The following is a 20,735-nucleotide window of genomic DNA, read 5'->3' on the forward strand; positions in this document are numbered from 1 at the left end:
CACACAGCTAGTAAGTTGTGTCAAATGTCTCAGGCTGGATTTGAACTTAGGTCCCCCCGACTCCAGGGCCGGTACTCCTACTCACTGTGCCACCTAGCTGCCCCAACTCCCATAATTCTATAAACTTAGACTGCAGGATTAATAGAAGGGAACCAGGACTGCAGTATGGCGGAAGAAGAGGGGCTTCCCCAGAGCAGCCATGAAGGTGGTGAAGCATCCATGAGTAGGATGTTTTCAAATGGTTTTTTTTCAAATTTCAAACATTTGTCTCAAAAGCAAGTGAATCTGACTGAACATCACGTTTTCACTTTACAAAGAGATACTAGAAGACACGCTTGTTTTTACAGAGTATTTAATTTATTTACTTTACATTGACTCTGTCTGGCAAGGCAATAGAATATTTCAGTGGAACTAAAAGCCTTCAATGAAAACATCAACAAACCAGAAGTGACCAGCCACATCAGATGGCTAGAGGCTTTGTAAACTCTTTTACTGACATTCAACTAAAAACTGATGATATCTCCCATTTCTCAAAGAAAAGAGGTCGGCAACCTTAGATGGCCGCAAAAAGCTTTATATTCTCCTTCACAACTTGTAAGAGAATTGGAAAAATAGCAGTCCGGAAATCTGAGGCCTGCATGGGGTTTCCTTTCCTACAATCTGTCTCAGAAAATGATGGAAAACAATGAAGCTCTGGAAAACCTGGAATTTTCAATACTGCTGTTAAAAAAAAAAGTTTCCTTTATGCATTCCTGAGGCAAAAAGATTGTCGTGCTTCCAGCTGTGAGTTCGAGATGGTTAACAGTTGTGCACATAAAAATCAGCCCTCTGGCTTTACTGAAATATGGCTGCTTTATACTGTTCTCATTTCTTAAAGCTATTTCATCCTACAAACTAGTTTGAGTCACTAAAAATTTAGAGACTAGTATCACCACTCAAGTCCTGCAAGTATCTAGAATACATATACTTAGTAGGAAAATTGGGTCCGTACAGTTCTTTATCTGCAGACCCACTCATTTGGTTGTTTGATTTCCTGCTGGGTTCTCCATACTGTGGAGGCATTTTACCCCCATACATAATACTTTGCTGTTTTATTCAAGTCATGGATTTTTTTCTACTGCTATAAAGGAGATATGGTAGGAAGAATGCTACTGTTCCGTCTTCTGGCAGGACATTCAAGAAATCCCTTAGTTCTAACTCCGTGGCAACAACAGATAACGTTTCTATGGAAAAGAAAGAATCCATGTGTTAGAATTTGAGACTTGTGATGGAAACATCCACAAGAACAGAGAATATTTTGGGAAGCCTTATATATCTGAGCCCCAAAAGATGGCTTTTCAATCATGTCCCATTACCTTTATATCCACATTGTTTGAGTTTGTTCACCTTAAATCAGATCTACAATAGCAGTTAATTTATCAAGTTAGTTGCCAGAGATAGCAGATTCCTAAATTTCTTCTTTATGTATACATGTGTGTATGTGTGTGTGTGTGTGTATACACACATATTTTAATGCCTAATTTTTAAATTAATATTTTAAGGGACAAACACCAACATTTTCTAAATTAAAATAAACATACAAAAACATACCCTTTCAAAAAAGAAAACCTCTTGAAACAACATACATTTCTCAAAATTGCAAGAGGATATGTGTCATTTGAAATGAGCAATACCTATAACCTATTAATAAGCATTTAGTAACACCCTCATTTTTCCCTCCAAAGTCACTCTAAACATTTTCAGTTTTATGACTGCAAGAGATTTAGGTTGCCCTCTTCTGGGGAAAGAAGAGATTAGACTTATGGATAGGAATTCTAAATGGCTTTCTAGGTAGCTGACTCTACTCATGAACCCTCATTATGCTTTGCTAAAATTGTCCCAAGTATTTTTATGACTGTGCCTAATTCTCAGAACACAGGTGACAAAATATGGTACCTGAGCTACAGCTGGGTTAGGGATGCTTCCATAGAAAACTCCACATTAGTCAAACCAATGATCCAAATCTAATTCCCAATCAAACTGAATGCTCCTAGTACTGTGAGCAAAAGGTAAAATTGTCTTCTTTTGTTAAAGGCCAGTTAACAATGGCACAGGAAACTACCTCCTTTAATTCCATCTGAAAAGAAAGTTCTTCAAACAGGTTGATCAAGTTTTTCCCTCTATCCTGAAAGTGATAGCTCAGAAATGATACCGAGTAGTATAAAGCTTGATTGGGTTTCTTCTATTCTCATACCTTCTGCATAGATTTAAAGAATTCTAAATTATAAAATTGACAAATATGAAAATTTCCACATACAGAAGGCAGAAATATAATATCATTCGTGAAATCGTCAATCTTTATTACATACATTGTGGGGTTTTTTTAAAGGATAAGTTAAATTTAACAAGGTAGTAGCAACACTGCCCTACTTTTTTGGGTCCCTTTCTGAAATTCCTTCTGTTCTCTCCTCTCTGCACATAAAGGCAACTACAAATAAAAGTGATTACAGTATAGGTCTACCTTAAGAATCTTCCTATGGGATTTATCTGGTCAACAGTAATGGGACATTTTAATTCAGGAAGGAGCTTGGGCATTGGTAAGGTGGGTTTTTTTTTTAATGAGCTATGAATATGGAACCGGCTTACTTATCAGAACAAGCTCGCTTATCCAATAAAAGCAGGGACCCTCAAGGTTAGCATTCTAGGTCAAAGGCAGAGGCTCGGAGTAAGGGAGAGGAAGGCCAACAAACCACTCTCATTCCCCAAACCACCTCCTGGCTCTTGGGACAGAGTAATCATTGGTTCCAAGCAGATCTGTTGGCTGATCTGACCAAAAACAGGAATCTCTGTTGATATGGGTGAATTACGTTTGCGGAGTCAAGCACTTGGGTAACAAAGAAAAAAAGAGATGCTAGGGCTGACTGTAGAGAAGGTAAGGATGGGAGGGGTATTCATGGGTGTGGATCGTTGCAGGGTGAAGGAAAGTACAGGTACAAAAAATCCCACTGATGGTAACGTCCTGCATTATTAAATATTCAGTAAAATGCATTCATTGACTTATCCATTCAATTATCAGCAGAACATATCCATTAGTAAAGGTTTTATTAAGTGCCTACTACCCATAATACTACACTCTTCTAAGGAGATACAAAGACAAATATGAAATGATCCCTTAGTGGCCACTCTATTAGACTGTAGCTAGATGAAGCAAGTGGTTTAAATGCCCATCTTCTTTTCCCCCTCCTTTTGGAGAACACCACACCAGTGTGCCTAGGCATCCACTGAGGCTCCAACCTCTACTCAGTGGGTCACTGGTTGTGTCCCTTGACCTTGTAGTGCCCCAGGCAGCTTTCCAGGACTATGAGCTGAAAAACCTCTGTACTGGAGGAGGGACCAACTTACTCTGATGAAACCTCAGGTCTTGGTGGGGGAAAGGAGGACCTGTGAAAAACTGACTAAGAGAGTAGTGAATATGGCCAATCCCCATTTGTCTTTCTCAATATGACTGGTGAATTTATGCTGCCCATCACCATCTGACAAATCCTAGCTGTCCCATACAACTTAGTAAATCACCAGGTCTACATGATAGAGAGGTATGTTTGTCTTTGTAATATGGCACACAGCAGGCTCTCAAAAAATGCTTGTGTATTTAAGTGATACACCCAACAACACTCAAAAATAAGGAATGAAATGGAGCCCAGTGCATACTTCAAGGGACTATGGATAATAACACCAAGTTTGTGGAGTCTTGGAAGGCCACTAAGACCAGCTTTCTCATTTCACAGATGAGGAAACTGAGGCACAGAGAGGTTAAGTGAATTGTCTAAGGTCACACAGCCACAACTGTCTTGAGACCCAAAGTGAGGTGCTCCTGACTCCAAGTTCAGTGCCATATTGACTTATACTGGGTTTTTAAACCTAGGGGTCCATGAACTTTAAAAAAAAATATTTTGATAACTGTATTTCAATATAGTTGGTTTCCTTTGTAATTTTATACATTTTGTTTTATGCATTTACAAACAGTATTCTGAGAAGGGATCCACTGGCTTCCCCAGACTGCCATGCCATAAAAAAGGTTAACTCCAGAATTTCTTCTATGGAGGTACTCCCTCCCCACCAACACAGTTCTCAGCCTCTCTCTGATTTAGTAAGTGGTCTTCAAGGAACGGTAAAAATTCATCACCCTGTAGCCTCCCAGGTGAGGATCCTCCAGTCCTGAGATGTCAGATGTTCAGGCTGTTACCCTCATCCATGCTCAAGCTCTGCCAAGGCCCACGGTTGCCTTCGTGCCATCAAAGAGGGGTAAGGGAATTGTGGGTGAGGTGGTGCCACAGAAGCACTCAAGGATCATGACTCAAGCCTTTTTTTACTTGTGAGAATACAAGTGTGTGGCTCCACATTCTTACACTCCCAAAGATCCATGAAGAATGGTGACTTCGGTGTAAAGTGGGTTGTGTGCCCTAGCCAAACACCCAGATCTCTGGGTCTCTGCCCTTCTATCTGGTCGCTGTTTCTGGGCAGATTCACAGGGTCTGAGTAGGAGGGAGACCTTAGGGGCAGTCCCTAGTCAGAGGAAGATCCAGACTGTGATACCCCTCTTACCGAGTGGCCACAAGGGTACTGCGACTGGCAAAGTCTGCTAACACTGCCTATGTGGATTAGATGAAGCTTGCTAAACCTGCATTCCTTGCCTAATTGTAGCTGACCAAGCCAGTTAGTTGGTACACAGGAACTTCCTGGCACACTGTTAGGTCAATCAGCGGTCAAACATGAAATCATTTCTGTCACCTACAGCTTAGCTGTAGGCCAATCCTGACAGCAGAGTGTTAAATAGAGGCTCTGGACACTAAAAATACTTCCCCCCATCCTCCCCCGACACACACGCACGCGCGCACACACACACACACACACACACATCAGCAAATCCTTGCATCCAAACTTATCCTTCGTTTCTTTACATTTCAGTAAAGGTAGATTCTTTACCTTTCAAAGATGAGAGATGCACTTCATACTTCTCCCCACCCTGTCTTATCCGTTGGCAAAGGTCAGGGAGCAGTTTTTTCCACCATAAAGCCTGAGCAAAGGAAGAATTCACATTATGAGAAGAGCCTAATGAAAACCAGTAAGTGTGCTAACAACAGATGTGTAGACAAAACGACAAAGATTAAGGACGAGGACAGTCTACGAATGAGAGGGCAAAAATATATTCCAAAGGAATCTGTCTCAGAAATCAATCCTTACAGAGAAACATGTCTGAACGGAGCTTTATAAACCTTGTATTATATATTATAAATGTGTGTATATGTATACAAATGCACGTGCATATGTGTGGTGTGTGTGATACATACACGTATCTGTGTGTATACACACAAAACTGAATGACTTGAAAATCTGGTCCCCAGTACGCTACACGTGTTCACAGAAGGGATCTGAAAGTGGGTGATTTTCGTCCAGAAGTGAAGACACGTCACATTAGCGCCCTCTAGTGTCCCACGAAAAAAAGTAACTTAAGTACTGAAAATAGCGTGGAAACAAGGGACCAGCTTTCAAGAGTAAAAATTCCTTCAAGGGAAAACATGATTCCACTGAAAATTTTCCATCATTATGTACTTTGGCCAAAAGTCCTTGTCGTACTCTCCCTGACTTTCAAGAATTTGATTCGGTCAGGCATTTGGGAGGAAGCATAGAAAAGCACACACAAAGAGCTGGATACTATGTCTAGTCTTGGCTGGATGACTGGGTAACCCCGGACAGAGTTTAAGCTTTCTGAGTCTCAGGATTCTCATCTATAAAAATAGGCCGACACAGAACTAAAGTGAAGGTCTGACCATGTGACCACCTCCCTTTCCCAGGGGCTCCTTGTTACAGCTGGTTCCTCCAGAACCAAGTATAAAACCCTCATTTGGGTATTTAAAATTCTTCACAATCTGGTCCCTTCCCACCTTTTCAGGTTCTGTACGCTCTACTTCTCCACATACCCTACCATCCAATGACACAGGCTTTCTTAATTCCTTCTACAAGACTTTTTCCTCTCATACATTTGCTACTGGCTGTCCCAAATGCCTGGACTGCTCTCTCACCTCACGCCCATATCCTGGCTTCCTTTAAATCCAGCTCAGATTCCTCCCTCTACCCCAGCCCCATCCCCATCCCTTCTCTCTGGGGTCACCTTCCATTTACCCCATGTTCATCTTTCTATTCACCTTTTGGCATGTTATCTCCCCCATTCCACCTGTAGTTCCCTGTGGGTGGGGGCCATGTTTTTCTCCTTACTGTATCCCCCGAGCTTGTATTCCACAGTTTCTGACAAATAATAAGGGTTAATAAATGCTTTGTAACTGACATACTCAGACAACATCACCAGGCGGTTGGAAAGTATGGAAGTAATATTGCTTTATTTGTGATTCTAACTTATCTGTTTTATTCTATATTCCAATGGCTCTCAACTTTTTGGACTCATTTACAAACTTAAAAATGATTAAGGACCACCACCCCCAAGAGTTTTTGTTTGTGCAAATTATATCTCTCAATATTAAATTAGTTATTAAATTCAATTAAATATCTCTCAATATTAAATTATTTTCGCATTATCATGAAAATAGTTTTGACCCTGTAAACCCTCTGAAAGGGTCCCAGAGGCCCCCAAACCACTCTTTGAGAAATGTTGCTGTATTCTATGACCCAACCAAATGGGCTTCTCACCTTGAAAATTTGCTACCCTCTCACCTTAACGCTCAAACTATTGTGTCCACCTGGGATGCTTCCATGCTTCTCCTAACCTCCTGATACTGATGTTTCTTACTCCTCCTCCAGTTCAAATGCCACCTCTTCCATGAAGCCTTCCCCTAATCCTTATGCCAAAAATGATCTCTCCTGCCTCTGAATTCTGAAAACTTCCTTTTCATCCCAATAAGCACATTCTAACCCGTATTATTATTATTTGTGTACATATCTTTTCTTTCCCCCAATAAATTATAAGCCCCTGAAACAAAAAGACTTTGTCTTCAATAACAGATCTAAAGAGACCTCAGAGCGCATCTAGTCCACAACCCCCTCATTTGAACTGAGGCTGTGGCTGACTTTCTCAAAGTAACTCAGTTTAGCAGCATAAGAGGTAAGAATCTGAACCCAGGTCCTCCAACCCCAAAACCAAACTCTTTCTACTGTACGTCCCACTTAGGTCTGTCCCTCCATGAGTACCTACCTAGTGCAGTATAATACATAAAGCAAGTACTTAAATAAAAGTTTGCCACTATGTTGTCAAATACAGTCAATGTAACAGCTTTTTTTGACTGAAAATTTTTTTTTGTTTTTAAATCTTTGCTATAAGGAGAAACTGGAAAGAGGGCGATCTATTCAGAGGTGAAAGTGATTTAAAAATAAAAGGTATAGATAAAACTTTTAAAAAATAAACTTTTGTGGAACTGAATTGGAGATGCTGATTTCTTCCATGCCCCTAAAAAAAAAAATCAACTCTATAAACAGAATATCCCCAATTATACAACATGAGGAGTGAGTCAATGAATGTAAAGTCAGGCTAGGAGAGATGAAAAAAAAAAGGCAGCCTGAAAAGCATACCCGAGGGCCTTCTTCCTTCAGTTCATGATGGGCATAGGGGATGACGGCCTCAGGGCATCGGTCCAGCAGCCAGTTTATGACCTGCTCGTGCTCTTTCAGGCGGGTGAGACAGAGGACGTGGACGCTGAGGCCGGCACTCGTGTCCTCCGACAGTGGTTCCAAGAAAGGCAAGATGGAAGCTGCGTCAAATGAAGGACCACATATCAGAGACTAGGGGCAGAAAAGTAAATGGGTTAATGATGGTGAAACACACAAAGCCAAGGAACTGGAGACAATTCTCAGTGTTGCTCACATTTACATCATCAAGGGAAGATGGCACCTGCATCAGTGTGTCAAAGACCTGTGATTTGGTCTGGAGGAGCGAGACGGGGGTGATCTTGTCTAAGTACTCAGTAGAGTCCACCTACCCCTTATCGTCGTGGACAGTGGCCTTGGGCCCAGAGAGGTTAAAAGGGACTTATCCATAGTCACAAAGCCAGTATATGTCAGAAGCAGAATTAGAACCCAAGTCTTCCTGGTTCCAAGGCCAACTCTTTATCCACTATCCTGTATCTTTATGAACTCCTCTAATCTTGATAGATTACTCTAGTCCTGTTTGAATTAAGCAAACAAGTGCTAAATAATATTTAAAAATCACTGATCTAATGAACAGTAAAAAACAAACAAGTTTCTTATGTGAAGAATGTGTTGTAGAGCAGGTTATTTCAAAAAGAAGGCTGCTGAAATCATACACATTCAAATCAGAGTGGTCTCCTTTTTGGGCATTTCACCAAGCATCCAATCAATTCAACTCAAATAAACGAGCATTTATTGAGCAATTGCTACATGCACAGTGGTGTTTGGCTAAGCAGCAATGAGGACGCTGAGACATAAACTCCCTTGAAGGGCTTTCATTTTCCTGGAGCAAATAACACGTGAAGAGGAGAGTAAATACACAGTGGTCATGTGAAGAGGGAGCAAGCACTAAGTGCAAGGTAGTGGAGGAGGAAAGGCCCCCACGGGAAATGGCCCCAGAGCTAACGTTACAAGGAAACGAAGGATTCTAGGAGGGAAGGCATAAGAGGGAGGGCATTCCAGGCTTGAAATACTGCCTAGGCAAAAGCAGGAAATGGAATGACCAGTTGTTAGGTGCCTGCTACCGATGAAGCTTGGTGCTAAGCTGGGAATGCAAAAATAAAAACACTCAAGGAACATTCTACTGGCACCCAGCCTCAGTGGTTATCAATTTAATCTTCAAGAATTTGCCAAAGACTAGACAAAGAATTGTGTTATGGGTTTGGGATTTAAAGACAAAAGTGAAGCTGTCCTTGCCTTCAAGCAGCTCACATTCTAGCAAGGGAGAAAACATGCACATATTTCATATAAATCAGAAATTGGGTAGGTAGTATTGTGTTTAGTATTTGAGGCTTCGGACACTTCTTAGCAGTGTGACCCTGGGCAAGTCATTTAACCTCTGCCTCAGTTTCCTCCCATGGAAAATGGGGATAACAAGAGCACCTACCTTCCAGGGCTGTGAAAATCAAATAAGATAATATTTGCAAAGCATTTAGCACAATGGTTGGCATGTAGTGAGCACTATAGAAATCTCAGCTTATGATGATAATGATGATCCATATCTTTGATCCGTTAAATCATTAAAAAGAAAGAAAGACTATTGTTTCTACTATCAAATCTGTCCCTATCTCCCCTCTGACCACCAAAAAAGAAGTTTTTCTTCAAAGAACAGATTCTAATATTTTTATCTCTCTTTTAACATCCTCCTACTTACAGGATCATCTCAGACTCACAGGAGGATAAAAGATATGAAATATCCATTCCTAGCACTCATGACAGTCTTTTTCCAGCTATCAACCGTGGGACAATTCTGAGAACAAGGTTAGTACCTAATACAGACTATTAAGAGGTTTTCTCTCATCTGGTCCTGAGATCTGTTTTAAGAAAGAGCTATATAACTTTGTGTCTGGATTCCCCTTAGCCCTGCCTGGAGGCCAGGGCGGGCTAGATGGCCCCAAAGATGTCTAGATATAAGGCTTAGCTATATAATGACTTAGTTATAAGTGATGGCTTGACATCAAACCAAAACCCAATCAACAGTTCCCTCCAGATGGGAGGTCATTTAAATATAATACATTTCACCTTCCCCATCCCCTCAGTCAATCTCAGAATCAAAGGGTCATTTACAGCTGAAGGGCATCCTTTCCAACAACCCAGACCACACTCTCCTTACATGCATGTGCATACTGTTGTTGTTCAACCATGCCTGACTCTATGTGACCCCATGGAATTGGTCCATGGAGTTTTCTTGGTGGAAATACTGGAGTATTTGCCATTTCCTTCTCCGGTATCTCCCCATATTACAAATGAGAAACTGAGGCAAACAAGGGTTAAGTGACTTGCCCAGGATCACACAACTACCAAGTGCTTGAGGCCAGATTTGAACTCAGACCTTACTGAATCCTGGCCTGGTGCTTATCCATTACGTTATTTAGCTACCGCACATACGCATAACTGTGTGTGTATAAACATATGTGTGTGCGAATATGTATAGTGTGTATGTGTGTATGTATATACACATACATATACGGTGTGTGCACATACATATTTATAAGGGACAGTCTTTAAAGTGTCAGAATTGTTTTAAGGGAAATAAAACACACGTCTAATCTAAAGGGCTTGTAACATTTAATATATTCTCTAATTATATTTCCTTGTAACCTAATATAGATATACTACATATCACTCAAGCAATAAGCCATCCAACTGCACATTACACTCTGGACAACAGGCATTATCAGCTACTTCATTTTCCCTCTCTGGACTGCCAGCTCTGTCTCTGATGAACATTTACGGATGGCATTGCACCAATCTGAAGTTTGATTTAATCAAGGCAATGCCGTCTGCAACCAGGAGTATCCAGAGGGCCTTCAACTATACTGGGAATCCTTCCTGTGGTGGGACCCTGGGGCACACTCCAGACATCTTCATGTCACACCGCCACGATTCTCACACTGGCTCCCAACTCCAATCTGCAGCCACTCCAGCTCTTGCCCTGGGACCCTGACCTCCTGATTGGTGAGATTTCTGACCCACCACCTCGTGCTACAGCCATCTTCAGACCATACTGTAGCTGGTGCATGCCCTTCCCACCAACCCCAAACCTCGTCCCACTCTACTCTACCCCCATCAAGCTTTAAAAAAAGAGAGGGAAGTGTTTAGATTATAAGTTCCCTGGGGGCAGGGGCTGTCTTTTGCCTCTTTTTGCACCCTCAGTGCTTAGGTGCTTAATAAATGTTTACTGAATTGAAAAGCATTTGAACACTCCAAATGTGGTGGTTTCACAGTCCCTGGTATTAAACCAAGATCATCCACCCAGAATGGAAGCTGTTTGAGGGCAGGGGCCATTTCTCATTTTGTCTCTGTATCTCCAGTCCCCAGAACAGTGCTTTTACACATGACAGACAGTTAACAATGAATGTCTGTGGAATCAAATCATAAGGACACTGAATAATCTGTTCTTCTTTCCACCTCTTCGTTAGATCCTGCCAGTGATTTTGGTTTCTATTAGTGTTCATTTAAATACACATACAAAGTTCCTAAGAAGCCTTGAATGGACTGGTTGTTTCCATCTTTGTTCCCCCAAAGGAAGGAGAGAGTCTTGGCAACAACTGTTGAGTTGATTAGATGTGTGAGGCATAGAACAGCAAAAGTAATAAAAACAAATTATCAAATTAGGAAGTGTAAGCCGAAAAGCAAGACTATGTTCTCAGGCTGCTGGCCAGAGATTTTTGTCAAACAAAGTTATTCACTACAGAATCTACCTTCATAAGAAAAGAAATGCTATAATTACCTGTAATTTAGAAAGGTCTTCTGCATAATTTTGATCATGTAAGGAGTCTGATGATGTTAAGAAGGTAACCCAGGGGTAAATTAAGCCATAATGACTACAGGAGTTTATCTGAAAAGGAAAATAAACTTCCCATTAAGACAGAAAAAAACCAACCACCTGACAAAATGATTTTTATTCCGCTCTAACAAGTGTTTTCTTGACATGTATAGGCACCATGCTACCTTTTTAAAGAATCCAACTGTATTGCCATTAAGGTTTCCTTTGCTCCCAATTTAAAATGTATATTAGTTTTGAAGTCATTGATGTCTCAATAAATTTTACATAAAGTTTGTTTAAAATGCCAACTAGTTAATATGACTAACTTATTGCTTTTTGTTACATAAATTGGCCTTAAATGTCCTGGCATTTCATGATTTGCTCTCCTTTTGGTGACTATAGAGAGGCAGGCATACTTAGGACAATTCAGTTTTTAGTGAAAAAATGCAAGAGTGCTTCTGTAAAAGTCCTTTCTGTGTTCATGCCATCTCCCCTGGCAGGATGTGAGCTCCTGGAGAGCAGGAATGGGTTGGGGGTTTTTGTCTTTGTATTCTTACTGAGACATGTGGTGCCTGGGACAAGGTGGACACTTAATAAACTGGCTAAATCCATTCCAGTGTTAACAGTAGTAAATCTGAAATAGATGTAGATATATGTATGTGTGTGTAGATATGTATATACATCTGTATATATATATATGCAGAGATATATCTATCTATCTATTTATATATATATATATATATATATATATATTTTTATACACATACACACACGTGTAGATGAACATACACACCTACACATTTATAGGCATATAACATACACATACACACACATCTACAGATTTATCTATTATTTTCACATAGGACACATTTTTCCAAAATTCTACATGTATTTTTTGGTGGCAGTCCACAGCAATAAAGTTGCCAAGTACCCAGCTGACATTTACAAAGTTTCTTATGGCTTCAAAGCACTTTACAAAGAACCCTAATTATCTGACACAGGGCAACTCTGGTGGGGGAGATGGGCATCCCCAGCTGCTGAAGGACCTCTCTCCCAATCTGCAAACAATGGAAAAGGCTCGCTCTTAAGGGAAGGGCATCCTTCATCACATGCACAGAGCCCATTAAGGTAACAAAACCCTATAGCTAGCATTTAATAAATCACTTTAAGGTTTGTAAAACACTTCAGAAATATTATCTCATTTGACTCTCAAAACTGTCTTGGGAGGGAGGGGTTATTATCCCCATTTTCACAAATGAGGAAACTGAGGCAAACAGTTAAGTGACTTGACCAGGGTGCTGGAAGCCAGACTTGAACTCAGGTCTTCCTGACTCCGGGGCCAGTACTCTAACAGCCTCATGCACCACCCCTAGAGCTCTCCGAATCCTAGGCAAGCTTCTCAGGATGCTGTCGTTCCAAGTGCTATCCTCTGCTTGTGTCCTGGGACTCTCATCCTCTAGGCTCTTCTTGGGTCAGTTCCCTTCCCTGGTTGCCATGGCTCCCATGGGACCAACCCCTTGTAGGGAATGTCCTGGAGGAGACCTAAATATGAAAAATTCCAGTAGCCACTACAGCTGCTCTAGGTGTCCTGACAGCTAACCCCTGAAGGCAGCTTCTATCCTTTTCCTGGGCTTTCTGCGGATTAAACAAGATAGTTGATAAGGAGAGAAAATTCTGATCCTCCACCACTCAGCTCTGGGAGACTTTAGCTTAATTCTAGCCCACAAAGAGTACCCCCCTGTGTTCCCAGTCATTTTACCAGGTCTTCTGGATTTCTCAGCGGTTTGGTGTCCGGGGGCTGCCTCTGGGAGAGTCTCCAGATATACTGAGATAAAAGCTTGAAGAAAAGTTCCTGGAGCACTATTTCAGGGACAGATGCTACCAACTGGGCTTCCCAGAAGTCTACCAAGAGCTGAGGAACAACATCTTCATCCTTGCCGCAAAGCACCTTGAAAAGACCAAAGTAAATCCCACCTCAGACCCAAACAAAAACATCAGTTTCATTTCTATAGGAGCAGCATCACAGGCACCCAAAGCACCCAACTGATTATCTCATGCTGGGGAATGGGAAACCACACTAGGACAAGGTCAAACACAACCTAACAGTAAAGGAAACTGGAATGTTCACTGGAAACACACTCCTGGGTGCATTAGTAAACCCTCCTCGGGTACAAGAGCCATCCAATGTACATGCTTGTCGTAAATGGCTTCTATGAGAGTGGGGGATGCCTGAAGAAGCTGCTTTGGGTGGTCTGCCTTTTTTCTCCCCAAGGCAGCAGCACTGGCCCAGGTTCTGACAAGACACATCGACTTTCTCCATTTGCCAAAGGACAGACCTTGAAGAAGGCATCTGCTTCTTCTGCTTCCATTTTGCTGTTTTTCTGTAAGCCCAGTATGGCGGCCACAAGCAACCCTGGCTGAGTCTCCTTTAGGTGAGCCGCAAACTCCGTCGGTACAAACTGCCCCTTCTTCTGTTGGATCAACAGTCGGGGTTCCAAAATAAAGCCACACACTAACTCCATCTTCAGAGAAGAAAAAAATTCAAGTTAGAAAAACTAAGTCTAGCCTATTCAGGCTCTCCAAACTCCCAGACACATTTTATTTTCTTTCTTGAGACTGGGATTCCCCATCTAGACCTGACCTGGGCAACTCTCCCCCTCCTTACACCATCTGGTGGCTTCCTGCTCCCAGGGACTCATCATTATGGTGCCAGATGTGGAAAACTGAACAGCTGAGTTCACTGGAGCTCAGAACATCCAAGCTTGTCCCCTACCAGCTTCAACCCATTACGGAGCAGGGATTATAGACAGGCATATAAAAGTGATGATGATGCTAACAACGCTGCTACCACTACTGCTGCTGCTACTACTGCTACTAATTATAGCAGCTAACACTTAGATAGTGTTATGAGGTTTGCAAAATATTTTATAAATATCTCATTTGATCCTGGGAGGTAGATACTATCACTATCCCCAGTTTATAGATGAGGAAACTGAGGCAAATAGAGGTTAAGTGACTTATCCAGAGTCACACAACTAGTATCTTCTGAACTCCAAATCTATCCATCAACTGTACCATCCAGGAGGCTCTAATGAGCCACCACATTCAGTCCCAAACAAGTTAAATATATGTGTATGTGTGCGTGTATAAAATATTTTATATATACACACATATATATACACACACACATATATACACACACGTATATATGTATGTGTGTGTGTATATATATATATACACACACACACATATATATATACACGTATGTATGTACATGTATATACACACCCACACATTCTTGATGCCATCCCTTGTCACAAAGCAAAAATGACCAAGGCCACTCCGACATCTGAGAGCATATGCAGCACTCTCCATCCTCTTCCCACCCATACCCCCTAAAAGAGGAAAGTGTCAAACACATTTTGATCCTAAAATTCAAGCATTAGTTATCTATTCTACAGCTTTTTCTCTAATACTTGCTATTTATTTCTACTGTGGATTTAATTATCATCTCTATGCAAAAGATATCTAGTCTCAGTTTCTCTCGAGTTCCAACTGCCCTGTGGATATTTCAAACTTAATATCCTAGAAATATCTTGAATTTGAGAATAAGAATTCATTATCTTTTCCTCTTAAACTTACTCTTTTTCTTCCAAAATCTCTTCTTTCTTGTAAAAGGCCCATGATCTCTTCTTAGGTCTGCAACCTCAGCATTGCCCTCAAATCCTTACCTCACATGCATCAGGAACAAATCTTGCCATTTTTCCCTTTGTGTCTGTCTGTCCCCTCCCTGTTCACTATTCACACCGGGATTGCCTTGGTCCGGATCGTCATCACTTCTCCCCTGGGTCACTGTGATCACCTCCCTGCCTCAAGTCTTCCATCCATCCTTCCACACATAGCTGCCAACATGATTTTCCTTAAGCATGAAAATGACCGTGTCCTGATCCCAAATTCAATAAACTCCAGTGGCTCCCTACTGCCTCTGGGATCAAACATCAACTCCTCTGTGTGACTTTTAAAAGCCTCCACTAGCTGATCCCAAGCCTACCTTTCCACCAGACTACTGACTTTTCCCTTTGCACAAACTCTAAGGTTGGCCTTCTTGCCATTCCTCATACACAGCAACGAACAGCCCACCTACCTTGTGTTTGCTGGGCTAACCCCCCATGCCTGGAAAACACTTCTGCCTCCCCTCTCTCTCAAAGAATACCTTCACTTCCTGGGAGAGCCTTCCCTGACCTGCCCTCACTCGGCCCTTCTCCTGCTCAGCTAAAAGCCTCTTCTTCCTCAAATTTCTTTTCGGTCTCTGTCAGACTCCACCTGGTGATATTAGGCTTATTAGCATACACTATGTCTTAACCACTTCACCCTCAAATAGACAGTAAGTTCCTTAAAGACAGAAGTTCAAATCCTGACATTGCAACTTACTCCACCTTGTGGTCTTAGATAAAAATAATGATAATAACTGACACTGATACAGATTGATCTAACATTTGCAAAGCCCTTTATATACATTATCTCATTTGGCCTGAAAAGTAGGTGCTATGGGTATTATTCACTAGTTTTACAGATGAGGGAATTCAGACTCAGATACTTTAAGTGGTTTGTCCAAGATCACACAGCTAAGTGTCAGAGGCAGGCTTGAAGCCCAGGTATGCCTGCATCCAAGGCCAGAACTCTAGGTACCATAAATCACTTCACTTTTTTGGCCTCACCTGTCATCTCTAAAATGAGAGAATTAGCCAAGGTGGCTTCTAACATCACTTGTCTCTAAATGCTAATGATTCTGGTTTTGTTCTTTTGGTATTTTTAATCTGCATTAGAAACCAAATAGGTGTTTAATATGGCTGGGTCCTGATTAATGTGAATAATGAATCCCATGAAGTGGTTGTATTCAAATTCACACTATTCAAATTTATGATTATGTAAAATCCAGTAAGTGGTTACAGCCCAATGGAAACAAGTGGTGTGAAATCTAGTAATGGGACCGCTCTAGAGGACTCATTATTTGCAATGATCAGGGAGCCAACATTAGATCCTATACTCTGCCACGTTCACAAGACAGAATTACCTCGCCATGCCCCTTACCTCCGAATAGCACTTCATCTCATTCTTGATTGTGTTCAGGTCACCCATTTTCAGAGCCATCGCTGCTTGGGTCAAGGTCACCAAGACAGAAGACAATCCAGATGTATTCAGCTTTTTCAAGTAGTTCACGGCAATTAAAGGATCTATATTCTTCATGCACGGGCTGCAGAGAGCATGGGGTAGCTGTTTGGGCTCTACAACACTAAATATCTGGCTCACTTTTGCTGCTAATTCCTATAGTGGATGGAAAGAAATAAAATGGCAGACATCAGCATGAGATAAAGTCAGCAAAAAAAGACAGGTACAAATCAATAAATGAAAAGTTTTATCAACAGATAAATAGGTATTTATTTAGCACCTACTGTGGGCATATCAATCAATAAACATGTATTTATTAAGTACTTATGGTTATATCAATAAATAAACATGTACTTATTAAAGCACCTACTATGGTTATAGCAATCGATAAACAGATATTCATTAGGCACCTACTATGGTTATATCAATTAATAATCAAGTATACATTAAGCATCCATTATGTTTATGTGAATCAATAAACAACCACTAAGTGCCTACTATGGTTATATTAATCAATAAACAAGTATTTAATAAGTACCTACTATTGACACATCAATCTATAAATATATATTTATTAAACATCCACTATGGTTAATATTCATCAATAAACAAATATTTAGTAAGTGCCTACTATGGGCACATCAATCTATAAAAATATATTCATTAACTAAGTACCTGCTGTTTATAATAATCAATAAACAAGTATTTAATAAGTGCCTACTAGGGGTGTACCAATAAACAAGAACCTACTATGGTTATAATAATAAAGTATTTAATAAGTGCTTGCTATGGGTATATTAATCAATAAACATATTTATGAAGCATCTACTGTGATTATATCAATCAACAAATTTAAGTGCCCCCCATAGTTATAGCATGTGTATGTATTTATCAAGTGCCTACTATGGGCCGGGCACTATGTTAGGTGCTGGAGATACAAATACAAAGAATGAAATCATCTCTCCTTGCAACAGAAGTTATGCTCTAATGGGGAGACAAATCCCTATAAAAAATGCAGCATGAATATAATGTTAATAAATCCGAGTACACACAAAGTAGTCAAGTCAGCCTCGGTTCTGTTAGCACCAACATGAGCAGCAGTGGTTGTGGTGACTCGGGAGCTGACTGCCTCTGAGCCATACCAGCTACCTGACCTTAGGCAAATGCCCGAGATTCAAAGCGCCCAGGCCACTTTTTAGCATGTAAATTACAGATAAGCTGCTGTATTTGTGAAGATAGTTTCCATACTAGAGGTCCCCACATGTACGATAGCCCAGGTCTACACTTAAAAAAACCACCACAAACCACCTAGGGCCCAAGGTATCAACCTCTGAGGACTTTAGTCTCCTCATCCTTAAAATCAGGCTGAACCTGATTAAATTTTAACATCCTTCCCCAACCTGAAATCTATGATCCAATGAGGTGCTCATGATATTCTGGCTAAATGTGTCAGCCTTGAATTGCTCTTAAGTAACGAGGACGGAATGAGGGGGCAAGTAGTAATTATATAATCACAAGTAGATGCCAGCAGCTCTCCTTTCAGTATAATTTCATGAAGGGTGGAAATTTTAATTGCAAAATCCTATGCTACAAAATTATAATTTGGTAATAAACACCAGAGGCCCAAGCCCTGCTTCTGATAAGAGTGATTGGGTGACCAACGGCACTTCACTCAACCCCCCATTGCCCCAGGCATCAGTCGCAAATGTTTGTCAATGAAGGAGCTTCCACACTGGGAGTCCCCAACACCAATGAAAATGCAAGACAATAATATTACGATAGACTCACACACATAATACATGCATGAGCATATGCATACATAATATATGCACATATCATATATAATATAAACACACACATATGTGTGAATATCCACATATACCTACAGACAAACCATGTGATAACTTTTGATGAAAAATGTTCAATTGGGCCAAACTTTAAAAAAAAAAAATAGTCTCTCAGACTCTACTTGGCATGCTTTCTAAGAAGAATCCTAAATGAACCAGTCCCAAGAAGTTCATTGGGCCAGGGTTTCACAGGTACCAAATTCTGGCCGCTGCCTTCTATTGAAGGCAGCCTCCAAGACAAGCTTTCTGGGGAACATGGCAGCCCTGGTGTGGGGGATGCATCACTTTGGGTTTTAGAAGTCCTGGGTTCTGCCACAATCTTTGTAATACTGGGAAAGTCATTTAACCAATCTGTGCTTCAGTTTCTTCATCTGGAAATGACGGGGTAGGGTGAGGTGAGCCTTTCTAACACTTTAATTCTGTGATTCTATAATTGATGGAGGAGAAAAGAAAATATCTGCTATTCTTCCCCATCAAAAAAGCTAATATGACTCTAAAAAGAACAGAATTATTTTGAAATTTTGCTGAATTATTATATCAAAAAAAATTTTTTTGGTTTAGACTTATGATTTCTTTGATGTAGAGAAGGAAATTCCAGTGTGGAATCTTCCTTCAAAACAACGCAGACCAGCAATCATCCGCTGATAGGTGACTGGGAGGCTAAGAGGTTAAGTGATAAAACTAAATAATAATAGCTAATACTAAGTTTTTCCACGTCTGCAAAGTTCTTTAATCATTAATGCAGGATCTAAAATCAGGTCTTCCTGACTCCAAGGCTAGCACTCTATGTGCTGCACACCCAGATGCCTAGATGGAAATGGGGAATAAACATAATACAAATAAACAGAAAAGCATATTTACTTCACTTAATTCTTCATCCATATTCTCATAAAGGGAATGGTTTATATAGAAAAGTAAACCTCTCCCGGGGTTCTGTGATCCATCTTCTACCACCGAGTCTATCCTAGTTAAGACCTCAGTCATAGATAAACCAGACATCTTATAATAAGGCAGGGCCAGATGAGAATACTGGGTATCAAGCCTAAATGAAAAAAACACGTCATGAATGAATGAATGAATGAAGAAATGAATGAAGAACATCAAATTCCCAGCATCTTAGAAGTCTTAAGCACGAACAGTAATAGGACAGGTGGCTTTTTCTAGAAGACCCGCAGAATTGCTTTTACTCTATACACCTATTAGTTGGTATAAAGGAGCTTTCAACATATTTCTGTAACGCATAAGTCAAACATCTTATTTTGCTTTGGGTTTGCTTGTAATGCAAATGTTAAAATTATAGGATGGTTCATGATTGCACAGATTTGTTTAACAAACATAGCATGAAATGTATGAACAAAAATGTAGCTGGGCTGGCTGTATGACTCAAGCAAGGGATGACCCATTGACAGTCTAGTGATGCCAACAGAAGATGAGAAAGACCCCAGGTAAGTTGGGTGGACCTTGTGTGGAGAATTTATCAGTCAACCAACAAGCATTTATTAAGCACCTACATTTCCTTTTATATTTATTATATATAATTGACATTGTATATTTATATTAAGCACTATATTTCCAGGAGCTGTGCTAGGTGCTGGCAATACAATACAATGAAGGAAACCACCCTACTGGCAATGACCTTCCATTGTAACGGAATATTAAGTCATCAAACACGGTGTCATTTGGGAGGGAGGGCAGGCACTCATAAGTGGTGGGAATGAGGAAAGGCTTTATTTAGAAAGCGGTGCTCGAGCTCCGTGGAAGGAAGGTGGAAGTCAGAGGAGGGGGTGCTTTCCAGGAGCAGAGAAATGGCCAGTGCTAGGACGTGGTTGGAGGAGATGGAGTGTTGTATGTGAGGAACGGTGAGAAAACCAGACTGGATCACAGAGTCCAGTAGTGAGGAGACCACGAGGCTAAAAAGGCAGGCGGGGGAAAGGTCGTGAAGGACTTTAAAAATTCAACAGAGGAGTTTAGAACCATAAAGGAAATAGGGTGCCAGGGGAGTTTATTGAGGAGACCGGCACAGTCAGATCTGTGCTTCTCCAGCTCATTTTACTGATGAAAAAACTGAGGCAAACATGGTAAAGGACTTGCCCAGGGTTGCATAGCTAGTAAGCGACTGAGGCCATATTTAAACTCAGGTCTTCCTGACTCCAGGGCCAAAAGCTGCACCACCTCGCTGTCATCATATGGATGGTGAGTCAACAAAGGGGACCGAGAAGCAATAGGCAGGTAGGAGGAGAACCAGGAGAGAGTTCAGTCATGGGAAAGTGGCCCAACAG

General features: G+C 40.9%; 2 protein-coding genes across 5 annotated transcripts in view; one reads left to right on the top strand and one right to left on the bottom strand.

Moving 5' to 3' along the window:
* Positions 1 to 11,226, top strand: part of LOC118848627 (ceruloplasmin-like) — a 74,412-nt gene extending 63,186 nt beyond the window's left edge. Inside the window, exons 19-20 of the mRNA XM_036757605.1 lie at positions 9,328 to 9,432; positions 10,282 to 11,226. Of these exons, the coding sequence (XP_036613500.1) occupies positions 9,328 to 9,425 (98 nt within the window). The 3' untranslated portion in view covers positions 9,426 to 9,432; positions 10,282 to 11,226. The remainder of the gene's footprint in view (positions 1 to 9,327; positions 9,433 to 10,281) is intronic.
* HPS3 (HPS3 biogenesis of lysosomal organelles complex 2 subunit 1) overlaps positions 76 to 20,735 on the bottom strand; it is a 45,121-nt gene continuing 24,461 nt past the window's right edge. For 2 of the 4 annotated variants that reach the window (XM_036757608.1, XM_036757609.1), the window contains exons 10-17: positions 19,318 to 19,498; positions 16,532 to 16,765; positions 13,777 to 13,962; positions 13,200 to 13,388; positions 11,405 to 11,512; positions 7,558 to 7,767; positions 4,963 to 5,053; positions 77 to 1,223 (exon numbers count right to left, since the gene is read on the bottom strand). In XM_036757608.1, the coding sequence (XP_036613503.1) occupies positions 1,096 to 1,223; positions 4,963 to 5,053; positions 7,558 to 7,767; positions 11,405 to 11,512; positions 13,200 to 13,388; positions 13,777 to 13,962; positions 16,532 to 16,765; positions 19,318 to 19,498 (1,327 nt within the window). In that variant the 3' untranslated portion in view covers positions 77 to 1,095. Of the gene's footprint in view, positions 1,224 to 4,962; positions 5,054 to 7,557; positions 7,768 to 11,404; positions 11,513 to 13,199; positions 13,389 to 13,776; positions 13,963 to 16,531; positions 16,766 to 19,317; positions 19,499 to 20,735 lie in introns of those variants that run through there. The other 2 variants (XM_036757612.1, XM_036757610.1) reach the window with 2 other exon arrangements.

The sequence above is a fragment of the Trichosurus vulpecula genome, chromosome 4 (genome assembly GCF_011100635.1).
Source record: "Trichosurus vulpecula isolate mTriVul1 chromosome 4, mTriVul1.pri, whole genome shotgun sequence".
Taxonomy (NCBI): Eukaryota; Metazoa; Chordata; class Mammalia; order Diprotodontia; family Phalangeridae; genus Trichosurus; species Trichosurus vulpecula.